Source organism: Rhinolophus sinicus, linkage group LG04, assembly GCF_036562045.2.
Source record: "Rhinolophus sinicus isolate RSC01 linkage group LG04, ASM3656204v1, whole genome shotgun sequence".
Lineage (NCBI taxonomy): Eukaryota > Metazoa > Chordata > Mammalia > Chiroptera > Rhinolophidae > Rhinolophus > Rhinolophus sinicus.
In genome coordinates, this window is record NC_133754.1 from 90,138,954 (window position 1) to 90,154,278 (window position 15,325).

A 15,325-nucleotide genomic window follows, 5' to 3' on the forward strand; every position below is an offset into this window, starting at 1 on the left:
GTATTATACTAATCAGTACATTTGTTTTGTGTAAATTTTTGTTTAGATAAAATCTGTTTCTTTAATAAGCCCCTGAGATAGATTAAGAATTATAACTTTTAATTCTTTTATATCACCCCCACAGAGCTCAGGATTCTACTCTGGAGTCAAATGTTTTTTAAACTAATATTAATGGCTGTGGAAATTAATTTTTTTTTACTAGATCCACCCAACTTTTTAGAAGCTGTATTCTTCCTTCATTTAAAGAAGGGGTTAGCAAACTACAGCCTGCCACCTGTTTTTCTCTATAAAGTTTCATTTGAACACAGCCATGCTCATAAATTTAGGTATTGTACATGGCTGCTTTTGTACAATACAACACAGTTGAGTAGTTGTGACAGAGACCATGTAGCTCTAAAAGCCTAAAATTTTACTATCTAGCCCTTTACAGAAAAAGCTTGCCAACCTCTCATTTAAAGCAATTCTCTTCAAGATCAGATAATCTGATTTTTTCACTTCTACTAATGGTCACAGACCTTGTTTCAAACCAACTGTCCCACTAAATCCAAAAGAAAAAAAAAATACAACAAAGGCTTGGGGAATTATCAAGGTAGCCAGGACTTAATAAGACAAGAGAATCTCAGGGTGATAAACATAATACCCAACACTATTTTTCTCCAAAAGTCATTTGCCTAATCCAAACTTTGGTCAAGAGGCTGAATAGAACTATAACCAGTGTCATAGGACTAGGGAGATAAAAATTGGAATTCAGCGCTTACCAAGGAGGAGGGCCAACAGCTTAGTATGAGATGGCTGAAAGGCTACAGCCCTAGGACAAAAGGTTAACAGGAAAGCTCTACAAAGATGGAAGCCCAGTACTAAACCAGCTTATTCTCTATTGTATTAATGTGACTCTTCCCTAGCTCCTCTGCCTGCCAGAAGTAACAGTAAAAATTCTCTGGAAAAAGATAACATCATCCAGGGCCTCAAACTATCTCTATACAACATCTACCATGCAATCAAAAATCAAAAGAGATGCAAAAAGACAATAATTGGACAAAAAACAAAGAGAAACGATAGACCATAGAAACAGGCCCACAGATAATCCACATATTGGATGTATCAGAGATGTGTTAAAAAAAAACAACTGTTATTAATAGGCTAAAGAAATTAAATTATCAAGATAAATTATAAAGTAAAAATTTAAACATAAAAATATCTAAATAAAAGTTTTAGATTTAAAAAAATAATGAAAACTAAAGACTGCAAATTTCGCAAAGCTGAAAAGAGAATGATGAAGCTAGAATTTTAGGTAAGAAGAAAATACTCAGAATAAAGCACAGAGAGTAAAAAGGATGGAAAATACAGGAAACAGAGTAAGAGATATAAGGGACAGGGTGGAAAGTTCTAAGATGGATGCATCTGGATTCCAGTAAGAAGAGGACATGAAGAATGGGAGCAGGGGCAACATTTGAAAAGATCCTGAAAAAATTTGACAGAACTGATGAGAGATATAAAATCACATATTCAAAAAGGGCTATGAACCATAGAAAGATAAATATTTTAACCACTACACCTAAGCACATCATAGTAAAACTGCTTAAATTCAAAGACAAAGAGGGAAACTTAAAATCAGCCAAAATAGAAGACATCTATGTAGGCAGGAGAGAAGCAGCCTGACATGAGTCATTGCCTGAGTAAGGCAAGGAAAATATCTACACTTGAGAAAATTCTGGTATAGGGTGGAAGAACCCAAATAATGTGAAGAGGATGTCAGCATAGGGGAGTGTCTCAGATCCCAAGCAAAGAAAGGAGAGAGTATATGTGGGTGAGGGGATGACAGCAAAAAAAGCCAGGTTGGTTGCATATTGGTTGAATAAGTACATAAATTAAGGAAAATGGAAGCCAATTTTCTCACTGTTGGAGAAGGGAGTTATATATTTAACAAGGGAGAAAATTAGAATGACTCTTGTAGTGTTAGAGTAGAATTGGATGTATTGATATAAATTCAGTGTTTTGTGTGTGTGTGTGTGTGTGTGTGTGTGTGTGTGTGTACTAGTGCACACACCTATTACCTAGCTTTGCCCGCTGAAAGAGTCTATAATACCTTAGTATCAATGACAACACCAAGTGCCCAGATCTTGGCTTCATCAGTAAAAGTAACCAGGAGTCCTTAGAGAAATGGCAGATTCCAGGGCTGGGCAGGGAGTGCACAGAATAAGCCTGGAAGTACGATGGAGGTATGTGAAAAGGACACAGAAACTAACTTGATTGGGCTTTTACTAATGAAATCTGGGGTAACTTGAGAATAAAAATAAATAACAGTATGACAGATTATACTCACCAAATAAAATAGTGATATAAATAAATAAATAAATAAATAAATAAATAAATAAATAAATAAAAAAGTTTAATGAGAAATAGGATTATTTGCATAGTTTCAAAGTACCACAATATACTTATTAAATACAAAGAAATAAAAGAGTAACAGTGGAGAAGCCCTGAAGATACCACCTTAAATAATCAAAGTGAACACAATTAGTAATGGGATAAATTGAAATCATGCACCACCTGATAAGATAGAATGAGAAAAAGTTTTTGAGATGAAAATTCTATATCTAATCATGAGAAAAATATAAGACAAACCCACACTAATAGACATTTTACAAAATAACTGGCCTGTAATCTTCAAAAGTTTCAAAGTCATGAAATTCAAAGAAAGCTGCAAACATACCAGCCTGAAAGAAACTAAAACAACCATATAGAACATGTGACCCTGGATTGAATCCTTTGTTATAAAGAACATTACTGGATAAATCAGCAAAATTTGACTGGAGTCTCTTGATTGGATACAGTAATGCATCAATGTCAATTTCCTGATTTTGAGGGTCTGCTCTGTGGTTATGCAAAAGAGTGTCCTTGCTTGCAGGGAATATGTACTAAAGTATTCAGGGATAATGAAGCCATCTTGGGGGATGCAGTTAAGGGCATGATTACAGGAAAATGTATAGTCTTAATTACATAAATAAGAAAAAGAAAGGCTGAAAATCGTGATGCCCATATTCATATTAGTATGTCATCTTTTGTGATGGATCCTTTGAAGTTTTCTGTTTTGTTTTTGTTTTAATTATGTGAAAGACAGAATTCTCAATGGCTGCTATGAATTTGTTCCCTGGTAAGATTCTTGTGTCAATTTTTAAAATATTGACTTTGTTTCCAGCAACCATACTAAATTTACTTATAAGTAGGATTTTTTTTTTGAGATTCCTTAGATTTTCTACATACACAATCATGTTGTCTGCTAAAAAAGAAATATTTACTTATTCCTTTCCAATTTTTAGGACTTTTCTTCCTTACCTTAAGTGACTAGAACTTTCATTACAATGAAGAACAAAAGTGAAAGGAAAGATTTTCTTGTCTTGCTTCCAATCTTGGGGAAAAAGTATCCAATCATTAATTATGTATGATGTTGGTTGCAGATATTTCATAGAAACACTTTATTTGATTATGAAAGTTTACTTTGAATCCTAGCTTACATAGAGCTTTTTTAAAAATCTTAAATGTGTGTTAAATATTGTCAAGTTTTTGCATCTGTTGAGATGATATTGTTGAAAATAAATATCAATTTTCAAATATTTACACAACTTGGAATTTCTTGGGAAAGCTTCACTAGGTCATGATGTATTAATCTTCATTTTTAATTTTGTTGGATTTGATTTGCTAATACTTTGCTAAGGATATTGCACTTATATTTATGAAAAACATTAATCTATAATTTTTCCTTTCTTATAATATACATGTCTGGCTTTGGTATGAGAGTTGTACAGGCAGCATAAAATGAGCAGGCAGGCGTTCCTCCTCTTCTACTTTCTCAAGGAGTTGGTATAAAATGGTATTATTTCTTCCTTGTATGTTTGATAGAGTCACCAGTGAAGTCCTATGTACCTGCAGTTTTCTCCATGTAACAACTCTTAATTAAAATTTCAGTTAGATGTTTTACAGGTGCAAGACTATTTGATGTTTTGTTTCTTCTTGTTCTTGTTTCAGGGAGTTGTGTTTTTCAAGGAATTTTTCCATTTCATCCAAGTTGTTGCATTTATTGGGAAAATGTTTTTGTTGATATTTAATTATTTTCTATTTTAATGTCTATAGGAAATGCAGTAACTTTCCCTTTTCAAAATTGACTTTGGTATTTAGAGTTTTCTGTTTTCATTAATCAATCATATTCTGGATTTAGCAATTTTATTAATCTTTTTAAAGAGCCAAGTTTTGACTTTGTTGATTTTTTCTATGTTGTTTATATGTGCTCTAATTCTTTGATTTTCATTCTTATTTTCATTTCCCTACTTACTTAGGGTTTAATTTGCTCTTTTTTCCTTGCTTTCTTAAGATGATATCAAATATAACTGATTTTTATAGCTTTCTTCTTTTCTAATAAATCTATATCAGTCTATAAATTTCCCTTTAAATTCTCCTTTAGTTATTTCTTACAAATTCAGATATGTTGTGTTTTTGTTCAGTTTGAAATATTTCTAATTTTCTTTATGTTCCCTATTTAAATCTTTTTGTTATTAGTATATTGTTTAATTTGCAAATATTTAGTGTTTTTCTAGGTATCTTACTGTTTTTGACTTCTATTTTAATTCTTTTGTGGTCAAAGAACAAACTCTGTAATATTTAAGCCTTTTGAAATTTACTGAGACATGTTTTATGGCCCAACATATATTCTGTTTTGAGATTGTTCCATGTGCACCTAAAAACAATGTGTATTCTGCCATAGTTGGGTGTAGGGTTCCATAAATATTAACTGAGTCAAGCTGGTTGACTGAGTTATTTCTGGTCTTCTATGTTTTTATTGAATTGTTTTTTACTACTTGTGCATCAATGCTTTGTGTTATTAATCTCCCCCTATGATTGTGAATTGCTCTATTTCTTACTTTAGTCCTGTCAATTTTTGCTTTATGAATTTTGAAGCATTTGTGATCACATCTATCCATGTTTACATTATCACATATTCTTGATGAATTGACCCTTTAAACATTTTGAAATTTCTCTCATATATTTGTTTGCATTTTTAAAAGATTTTTTATTAAAATGCAGCTAACATACAATATTATATAAGTTTCAGGTGTACACAATAGTTATTCAACATTTATATACCTAAAGAAGTGATCACCATAAGTCCAGTAACCACCTGACACCATACCACGCTACCACAATATTATTGACAATATTCCCTATGCTGCACATTATATCCTCATGGTTTAATTTGATTATACCTGGAAATTTGGACCTCTTATTTCCCTTCACCTTCCCCCATTTTAATTTTTCAATTAGAGTTGGCATTCAATATTATTTTATATTAATTTCAAGTGTACAGCATAGTGGTTAGACGTTTACATAATTGAAGAAGCGATCCCCCTGACTAGTCTAGCACCCATCTGGCACTATACATAGTTATTAACATATTGTTGACTATATTACCTATGCTTTACTTTACATCTCCATGACTATTTTCTAATAATCAATTTGTACTTCTTAATCCCTTCACCTTTTTCACCCTGCCTCCAACCCCCTCCCATCTATCACCCAGATAAGTCTAGTATCCATCTGACAGCATACATAGTAAAGTATTATTGACTATATTCCTTATGCTCTACCCTACATGCCCATGACTACCTTGTAACAACCAATTTGTACTTCTTAATCCCTTCCACTTTTCCATCACCCCACCACCCTCCCGTCTGGCAACCATCAGAATGTTCTCTGTATCTATGACTTTGTTTCTGCTTTGCTTGTTTGTTTATTTTGTTCTTTAGATTCCTTGTATAAGCAAAATCACATTGCATCTTTCTTTCTCTGTCTGACACTCTACTCAGCACAGATTTTTTATTAAAATGTGTGCACAATACCCTCCAGATCCATCCATGCTGCTGCAGATGGCAAGAACCCATTCCCTGCCATGGCTGAGCAATATTCCATTGTATATATGTACCACCTACTTTTTATCCATTCATCACTGAGACCCAGGTTGCCTCCACACCTTGGCCACTGTAAAGAATGCTTCAAAGAACATATGTAGGCACACATCCCCTTGAAGTAGTGTTTTGGGATTCTTCTGATAAATACCTAGAAGTGGGATTACTGGGTGCTTCTTTGTCTCTTGTTATATAGCCTTTTTTTCCCCCATTTTCATGAAATATTTCTTTTTCCATCCCTTTACTTTCAGTCTGTGTATGTCTTTCTATCTGGAGTGAATCTCTTTTAGGCGTTATATTCAAGGGTCTTGTTTTCTCATCCATTCAGACAATTACTGGGTGGGCGCAATAATTTTGTGGGCGTTGGTCTCAGGGAATCAGGGTGAATGAACACTATTAGCCAGGCTGATGGAGACTCAGATATGGTGGTTGCCTGCATCTGCACACCTAGAGGGGAGAGGACTCAACAAAGAAACAATGACTTGAGCTAGCTCCTTCATCCAGGAGAAAGCCGTCCCTCCAGCCCTCGCTCTGAAGCTAGATAATTCAGTTCCTCCCTGTATGTCCTTAGTGCTTTTTGAGCTGCTGCCCCAGCCCTGAGCTCAGAGTAAGTGAGTCCATCAACAAGTAAGTTTGTGCATGGGTCCTTTAAGGGGAACACCTGGGGGTGCAGCCACCCTTTGTCTCACTCAGCCACAATCTCAGCTGGTTTTCACAAGAAGTTATGGGTAGTTCTCTCCCTGGCTCTGAAATCCTGGGCTCGAGAGCTTGGTGAGGAGCTGAGGCCCCTCACTCCTCCAGGAGGGAAAATCCATAGGCGAGATATCCCTCCTGATTTTTAATGGTCACATATGGGTGTAGGACCAGCCCATTCTGCATCTCTGCCCACCCTACAGATCTAGAGGTGGGTTCTTCTGCATGACCTTAGTGTAGGGCTTCTGTTCAGCAAGACTTCAGGTGATTCTTAATAATGGTTGTTCTGTAGTTTAGTTGTAATTTTGATATGGTCCTGAGGGAAGGTAAGCACAGTATTTACCTACTCTGCCATCTGGACCAGATCCTCTCTACCTATATTTTGTTAACTTTTTGTTTTTAGTGTTATCTTCTACGTTAGCCATATATACATATATAGCCATAGAAATTTGGCCATGAGACCTTTATAATGCCTAGTGTTAACTTTCACCACAGTCTTTTACCCCAGTTTTATCTTTAACCATCAGTGTATTTATATTTAAAGTATGCATTTTGTAACTAGTATAGGAAGTCTGACAATTAAGTTTGTGAACTTACTGCACTGATGTTGCTAACCTTTTTTGATATCAGAGGGATTATTCATTATGAATTGTACCAACTGGACAAACAGTTAACCAAGTTTACTATTTGAAAGTGCTGAAAAGGCTGCATGGAAAAGTTGGATGACCTGAACTTTCCACCAACAATTCGTGGATTTTGCATCACAACAAAGCACCAGCTCACACGGCACTGTCTGTGAGGGAGTTTTTAGCCAGTAAACAAATAACTGTATTGGAACACCCTCCCTACTCACCTGATCTGGCCCCCAATGACTTCTTTCTTTAACCAAAGATAAAGGAAATACTGAAATGAAGAAATTTTGATGACATTCAGGACATCAAGGGTAATACGGTGATAGCTCTGATGGCCATTCCAGAAAAAGAGTTCCAAAATTGCTTTGAAGGGTGGACTAGGCACTGGCATCAGTGCATAGCGTCCCAAGGGGAGTACTTCAAAGGTGACCCTAGTGATATTCAGCCATGAGGTATGTAGCTCTTTTTCTAGGATGAGTTCGCGAACTTAAGTGTCAGACCTCACATAATTGGGTCATACTTTGTTATCCAGTCTGACAATCTGTTTTTTAATTATAGGAATGTTTAGCCCATTTACATTTAACATAATTATTAATGTTTAGATTTCAGGTTAGCATTGTGGTGTTTGTTTTCTATTTTCCCATTCATTCTTTGTTCCTGTATTCTTTTATTGCCTTTTTTATTTAATCTTAAAGTATTTTTTAAGATTTCCTTTCTTTTAATTATTTTTGTTACCCCCCCATAGTGTTTTTTAAAAATGGTTCCTATTTTTTTAAGTTGATCTTTTTTTTTAACTAAAGTTTATTGTGGTGACAATGGTTAGTAAAAGTGGTTTCTTTAAAGATCACTCTACGCACCTTCACTTATCACAACCAACCTTTAAATAATATTCTACTACTTGATGAATAAAGAACTTTATAATAGAAACATACATTTAGCCACTCCCAATACTTTATAATCCTGTTGCAAAATTTTTTCATGAAACGTTGGATTTTGTCAAATGTCTTTTGTACATTAATTAAGATGATTATATATTTTCCCCTTCATTTATTTATGTGCTTTATTATACTGATTTTCTTATGTCAAAACATCCTTTCATTTCAAGAACAAATGTCACTTATTCATCAAGTATGATCCTTTTAATATCTTTTTGGATTCAGTTTGCTACTGTTTTGCTGAGGACTTTTCATCTATATTCATTAGGGATATTGGTCTGTGGTTTTCTTGTGGTGTCTTTGTCTTTCTTTGGTATCTGAGTGATACTGACAGCATAGATTACGTTAGAGGTTGTGATATTTTGATTTATATAAAAACATACATTTGGTCATTCTCATATATATTTGATCTTCACTTATGGTTCTTGGCCGACAGCGCCCCAAACCCTTGGAATTTCCTGAGCAATAAGAGCAATGAGAGCATCTTTTGTCATACTTGGTCTCTTACCCTCAGTTTCTGAAATTGGTTCAGAGCCATAAAGGTGAAATGGGTGTCTTGTTATTCATAACAAGGCCCTTTCCACCACAACTCAATTGATCTTAATAAGGTGACTTTTCTAAAGCACCTAAGGATGGGGACTTGTTGCCAGGGGAACCAACCATGTGATTAGAAGGTTAGAACTTTCAGTCTCCACACTCCCATTTCCTGGGAGGAGAGAGAGGTTGGAGATTTAGTTCAATTTAATCAATTATGCCTATGTAATGAACCCTCCATAAAAATCAAAGGACAAGGTTTGGAGAGCTTCTGAGTTGGTGAACATATGGAGATTTGGGGAAAGTGGTGCCTGGAGAAAAAACTCTGCAGCCTTTTCCCATATCTTACCCTATGTATGTCCTCGTCTGGCTATTGATTTGTCTCCTTTAGTATCCTTTGTAATAAACCAGTAATCTAGTAAGTAAATGGGTTTCCTGAGTTCTCTGAGCCATTCTAGCAAGTTAATCAAAACCAAGCAGGCAGTTGTAGGAACCTCAGATTTGTAGCCACTCAGTCAGAAATACAGGTAACAACCTGGACTTGTGATTGGCATCTGAAGTAGAGGGCAGTCTTGAGAGACTGAGCATTTACCTGTGGAAACTGATGTTATCTCTGGATAGATAGTGTCAGAATTGAGTTGAATTGTAGGACATCCAGCTGGTGTCTGAGAATTGTTTGGTGGTGCGGGACCAAATACTATTAGAGGTGTTCCCTCCTCTTTTATTTTTCTGGAAGAGTTTTGAGAAGTACAGGTGTTTATTTTTCTTTAAATGTTTAGCAAAATTCATCCACAAAATCATCTGGACCTGGACTTTTCTTTTTTGGGGGGTTTTGGTTATTTATTCAATCTATTTATTGCAGATCTGCTCAGATTTCTATTTGTTGTTGAGTCAACTTTGGTAATTTGTGTTTTTCTAGAAATTTTTCCATTTCATCTAGGATACTTAATTTTTTAAAATACAATTATTCATAGTATTTTCTTATAATCCCTTTTATTTCTATAAGGCCAGTAGTAATATCTCCATTTTCATTTCTGATTTCAGTTTTTATATCTTCTTTTTTTTCCCCATAGTCTAGCTAATCGTTTGCCAATTTTGTTGCTCTTTCAAAAAACTAACTTTTGATTTGATTCTCTCTACTGATTTTCTATCTATCCTCTATTTTTCTCTGTTCTAATTTTTATTATGTCCTTCTGTTAGTTTTGGGTTTCATTTGCTCTTTTAGTTAAGTTCCTTAAGGTATAAGTTAGTCATTTATTTGAGATCTTTCTTCTCTACATACCATTTCCCCACACATACCCATAGCCTCCCCTAAAAATCAACATCTCACACACCAGTATATCTGTTATGATGAATGAACCAACATCAGTACATCATTATTAACTCAAGTCCATAATTTAAGTTAGAGTTCAGACTTTGTGTTGTATATTCTATGTGTTTTGACAAATATAAAATGAAACGTATCCATTATTACAGTGTTATACAGAATAAATCACTGTCCTAAAAAATCCCCTGTGCGCCTCTAATTCATTTTTCCTTCTCATTTCCACATCCCTGTCAACCACTGATATTTTTACTGTCTCCACACTTTTGCCTTTTCCAGAATTTTTTTTGTTTTTGTTATTATTTGTTTACTTTTTGAAGTTTCATAATTTTTTTGTAACGTGCCATATTGATTCCCTTCTCATTCCCTTCATGTATATTTGTAAGATAGTTTCTTAGTAGTGGTTGCAATTGAGATTGCAATTGACATCCTAAATTTATAACAATCTAGTTTGGATTAATACTAAGTTAACTTAAATAATACACAAAATCTTTGTTCTTATACGACTCCATCTCCTCCCCCCATATACACAGTTTACATTGTTCTGTCACAAATTACATCTTTGTACATTGTGTGTCTATTAACATAGACTTATAATTATTATTTTATGCATTTGTATTTTAAATAATATAGGAAATAAGAGGAACTTTTATAAACTAAAAATAGAATAATACTGACTTTTATACTTACCTATATTTACCTTAACCAGAGTTCTTTAATTCTTCTTAAGGCTTTGAATTGCTGTCTAATGTTTGAAGGACTCTTTTTTAGCATTTCATATAAGGCAGGTATACTAACAACAAACTCCGGCAACTTTAGTTTATCTGGGAACATCTTAATTTCTCATTTGTTTCTGAAGGATAATTTTGTGGATATAGAATTCTTGCTTGAGAGAATACTTTTCTTTCATCACTTTAAAAATGCCATCACATTCTTCTCTGGCTCTCATGGTTTCTGATAGAAATTTGGTTATTAATTTTGAGCATCCTTTATGCACGACAAATCATTCCTCTTTTGCTGCTTTCAAAATATTTTCTGGCCTTTGACAATTTGATTATAATGTGTCTTAGCTGGACCTCTTTGAGTTTATCCTTCTTGGAGTTTGTTAAACCTCTTGGATGTATAGATTTGTATCTTTAATCAAATTTGTGGAGGTTTTGGCCATTATTTCTTCCAGCATTCTTTCTGCCCTTTTCTCTCTCTCCTCTTTTTTTGGGACTCCCATTATCTGTATGTTGGTAAACTTGATGGTGTCTCACAGGTCCTTTAGGCTCTGTTCATTTTTCTTCATTCGTTTTTCTTTCAGTTTATCATGTTGGATGATTTCAATTGACCTATCTTCCAGTTCTCTAATTCTTTTGTCTGCCTGTGCAAATCCACTGTTTAAACCTCCTGTGGGCTTTTCATTTTGGTTGTTTTACTTTTCAGCTCCAGAATTTCTTTTTGGTTCCTTTTTGTAATTTCTATCTCTTTACTGATAATCTCTTATTGATAATCTCAATCTCTATTGATAATCATGAGTGTCCTGGTTTTCTTTAGCTTTTTTTTTTTCATGATTCCATTTAGCTATTTAAGCATATTTAAGACAGCTGATTTAAAGTCTTTTTTCTAGTACAATGTCTGTGCTTCCTCAGGAACTGTATTTGTTAATTTGTTCTGTGAATGAGCTGTATTTTTTATTTCTTCACATATTCTATAATTTTTGTTAAAAACTGGCCTCTTTGATTATTATAATGTAGAAATTCTTAAAATCAGATTGTTTCCTGTTTTCAGGGTTTCTTTAGGTGTTGTTTTTGAAATCTCTGCTCCTTTAGCTTGTGTTCAGTTAGTGTTTTGACATAGATTTCCTTGCATGCCAGGAGAGAGAGAGAGGAGAGGAGAGGAGAGGAGAGGAGAGGAGAGGAGAGGAGAGGAGAGGAGAGGAGAGGAGAGGAGAGGAGAGAGGAGAGGAGAGGAGAGGAGAGGAGAGGAGAGAGGAGGAGAGAGGAGAGAGGAGAGGAGAGGAGAGGAGGAGAGGAGAGAGAGGAGAGGAGAGGAGAGGAGAGAGGAGAGGAGAGGAGAGAGAGAGAGGAGAGAGGAGAGGAGAGGAGAGGAGAGGAGAGGAGAGGAGAGGAGAGGAGAGGAGAGGAGAGGAGAGGAGAGGAGAGGAGAGGAGAGGAGAGGAGAGGAGAGGAGAGGAGAGGAGAGGAGAGGAGAGGAGAGGAGAGGAGAGGAGAGGAGAATACTTCTCCAAGTTTTTTTTAGATTGGCTCTGTGCAAGTGCACCCCTTCAGTGCTTACCCAGGCCATTTAAAACTCTGCCTTAGCCTTTACTTCTCACTTGTGCTGTACCTACAGATCAGCAGAGGTGAAAACTTAGGGTCTTCTCAGGTCTTTTCTGAGAATGTATCCCGTCCTGGGCAAGCACGTAGCTTTCTAAATTCCCCAGTATAGATGGGCATTTTTGAATATCCTAATTTCCCAAAGAAAATCTCACTGCAACTTTTCCTATATTTGCAATTTTTTATGAGCCTAAACTTATTTTAAAATAAAATTTAATATAAAGAGCATAGATTTTTTGAGACCAAAGTATTCTAGGTTCAAAGCCAAGCTCTGCCATTTGCTTATTGTGTTATCTTGTGCAAGAAGTTACTTTTCTTTGGGCTTCAGTGCTCTCATCTGTAAAAGGAAGATTATAATACCTACTTTGCTGAATTATAAGTTCTAAGAGTAACATTTGCTTTACACATAGTGAGTGCTTAATAAATAGTAACCATTATTATTGTTATTCATCATACTAGGCTTCGGTTCATTGAAAAGCTAGCCTAATGCTATATTTGCTACAAAGGCCAAAGATTATTGATAACTTAAATATATGATAACTCTAAATCCCACTTTTCTTATTATAGTAGGTAATGGAAAAAGCACTATAATTGCTTTGAATATGAGCATTTTTTTAAAAACTGGAATGAAAGCAAACTAGGACAGAGAGGTTTTAGAGGTGCAATTTGAATGTGCTTATGTGCTTTCAGAAATCTCTATTGCAACAGGAAACATCTTTTTAATACTTTGAAAAATAACTTAAGTTAGGAAACCTGAAGCAAAAATAATCGATAACACAGCAGGAAACTGCCATTAAAAACATCTAGCATACCATAAGATTAAGCGCATTTCTTCCATATATTTGACAGTTTACTATGGCCAGGTTGGTCATGGCTATTACTGTTTCATATCGTGTTGCTGCAACAGTCTTAAAACGGTCACCACGTATAACATTTGCTTCTGATTCATCTCTTTTTCTAGCTTTAATGAGACCTAAATAAACAAAACAATACATGAAACAAATGTGTCATCACTTAGATTGAAATTTAAAATGTACTTATGTCATTATAACAGTAAGCCATCATAAATAGGTTACTGGTACACATCCTCTAGAAGAGATTCCCCATAACCTTCACCCACCCAGTCTCAGTTGGTTCTGTTTGCCAAAGTGAGTGTTGTTATTATGGTTATTAATATTAGATAGCACAACTGTCTTTCTAAAAGAAAACCATATGCTCATATATTTCTGCCTGGGTAACTTGGATTCCATCAATCTCAGTCTTTTTATATTACACGTAAAAATACTTTTTAAAATTTTTCTATGAATTACATGAACAACTTCTTGCTTCACAAAAGTGAAAAAGGACATTATGTAAGTATAACTCAGATAGAAATCACCTCCCAAGGAGCAACCTCGCTTTCCCCCCTAATATTACCTTGATGCATGACTCAAATGCCCAATGTATTTCAGCTCTTCCCTCAGTTTGAAGAAAAAACCCAAACAACTCAGGAGTTAGCCAAACAGAGATCATCTATATTTACTTTAGCATAGCCCTTTTGGATTTCACCTTCCATAAAAGATGGCCTGTCTTGGCACCAGGAACACAAAAGACCCATAGCCTACCACTTCCAATTTGTGGGAGTGGTGCCCTGAGACGGGGTGACTGGGTTGTAAGGTGATGCCCATCTCCTGGAGAATACAAAGGATTTTCCATAGCCAAGGTGACATTGCTCCCACAGACATACCAGAAGCCCCAGCAGTACAGGTAAAATAAAATAAAAACTTGCACTTCAGTGCCACCTACTGTAAAACAAAGGAAAGACCTCGACTTATCAACCTGCTAAATAGTGAAGTGTGAAATTCTTAGAAAGGCAGCTTTCACTCCCACAAATGCCCAGTCAGAGAAATAATCTATCATGCACAATTAATTACCAAAATAACTAGGGAATTCAGAAATGAGAAAATAAACTTAAAAACATGGAAATATGTGGTTTAAATGACAGAGAATTCAAGATTACAGTTATGAAAAAAACTCAGTGAGATACAAGAAAACTCAGAAAGGCAATTCAACACACTAAGAAATAAAGATAATGAACAAAAAAAGTACTTCACCAAAGAGACTGATGCTATAAACAAACAAACAAACAAACAAACAACGAAAACCAAAAAAAAAAAAATTCTGGAACTGAAGAACTCAGTAAAGGAAATGAAGAATGAACTAGTGAGCTTAGGAAATAGAGAAGACCATCTAGAAGAAAGAAAAATAATTAGTAACATAGAAGATAGAAATCTAGAAATGACTTAGGTAGAAGAAGAGAGAGAATTGAAAGTGAAAAAGAAAAAAAAAAGACAACAGAGAAGTGTCTGACTTCATTAGAGAAAGCAATGTGAGAATAATGGATATACCAGAAGGCAAAGAGCAGGAGAAACAAACAGAGAGCTTATTCAAACAAATAATTGATGAAAACTTCCCAAACCTATGGAAAGAGCTGAATCCTTGAATACAAGAACCTAATAGAACACCTAATTACCTCAGTGCAGAAAGACTTGCTACAAGGTACATTATATTGAAACTGCCAAAAATTAATGACCAAAAAAGAATCCTCAAGACAGCCAGAGAAAAATATATGGTAACCTATAAAGGAAATCCCTTTAGATTATCATTGGATTTTTCAGCAGAAACCCTGTAAGTTAGAGGATAGTGGAATCAAACATTCAAATTATTGAATGAGAGAAATGACAAGTTAAGAAGATTATATCCAGCAAAGTTATCCTTTAGTTATGAAGAAGAAAAAAGACTTTTCCAGACATACAGAAACTGAGAATTTACCACCACAAGAGCTGCAATATAGGAAATACTGAAGGGAAATACTTCTACCTGACACAAAAAGACAAAAAGATACAGAATTATGAGCAAGACAACTAACAGACAGACAGAAGCAGGAAAT

At 34.9% G+C, this 15,325-nt stretch overlaps 1 protein-coding gene across 1 annotated transcript in view; it reads right to left on the bottom strand.

Annotated features, from left to right (window-relative positions):
• LRRC63 (leucine rich repeat containing 63) overlaps positions 1 to 15,325 on the bottom strand; it is a 64,588-nt gene that overhangs the window by 32,726 nt on the left and 16,537 nt on the right. The window contains exon 4 of the mRNA XM_019753545.2: positions 13,209 to 13,369. Within this exon, the coding sequence (XP_019609104.2) occupies positions 13,209 to 13,369 (161 nt within the window). The remainder of the gene's footprint in view (positions 1 to 13,208; positions 13,370 to 15,325) is intronic.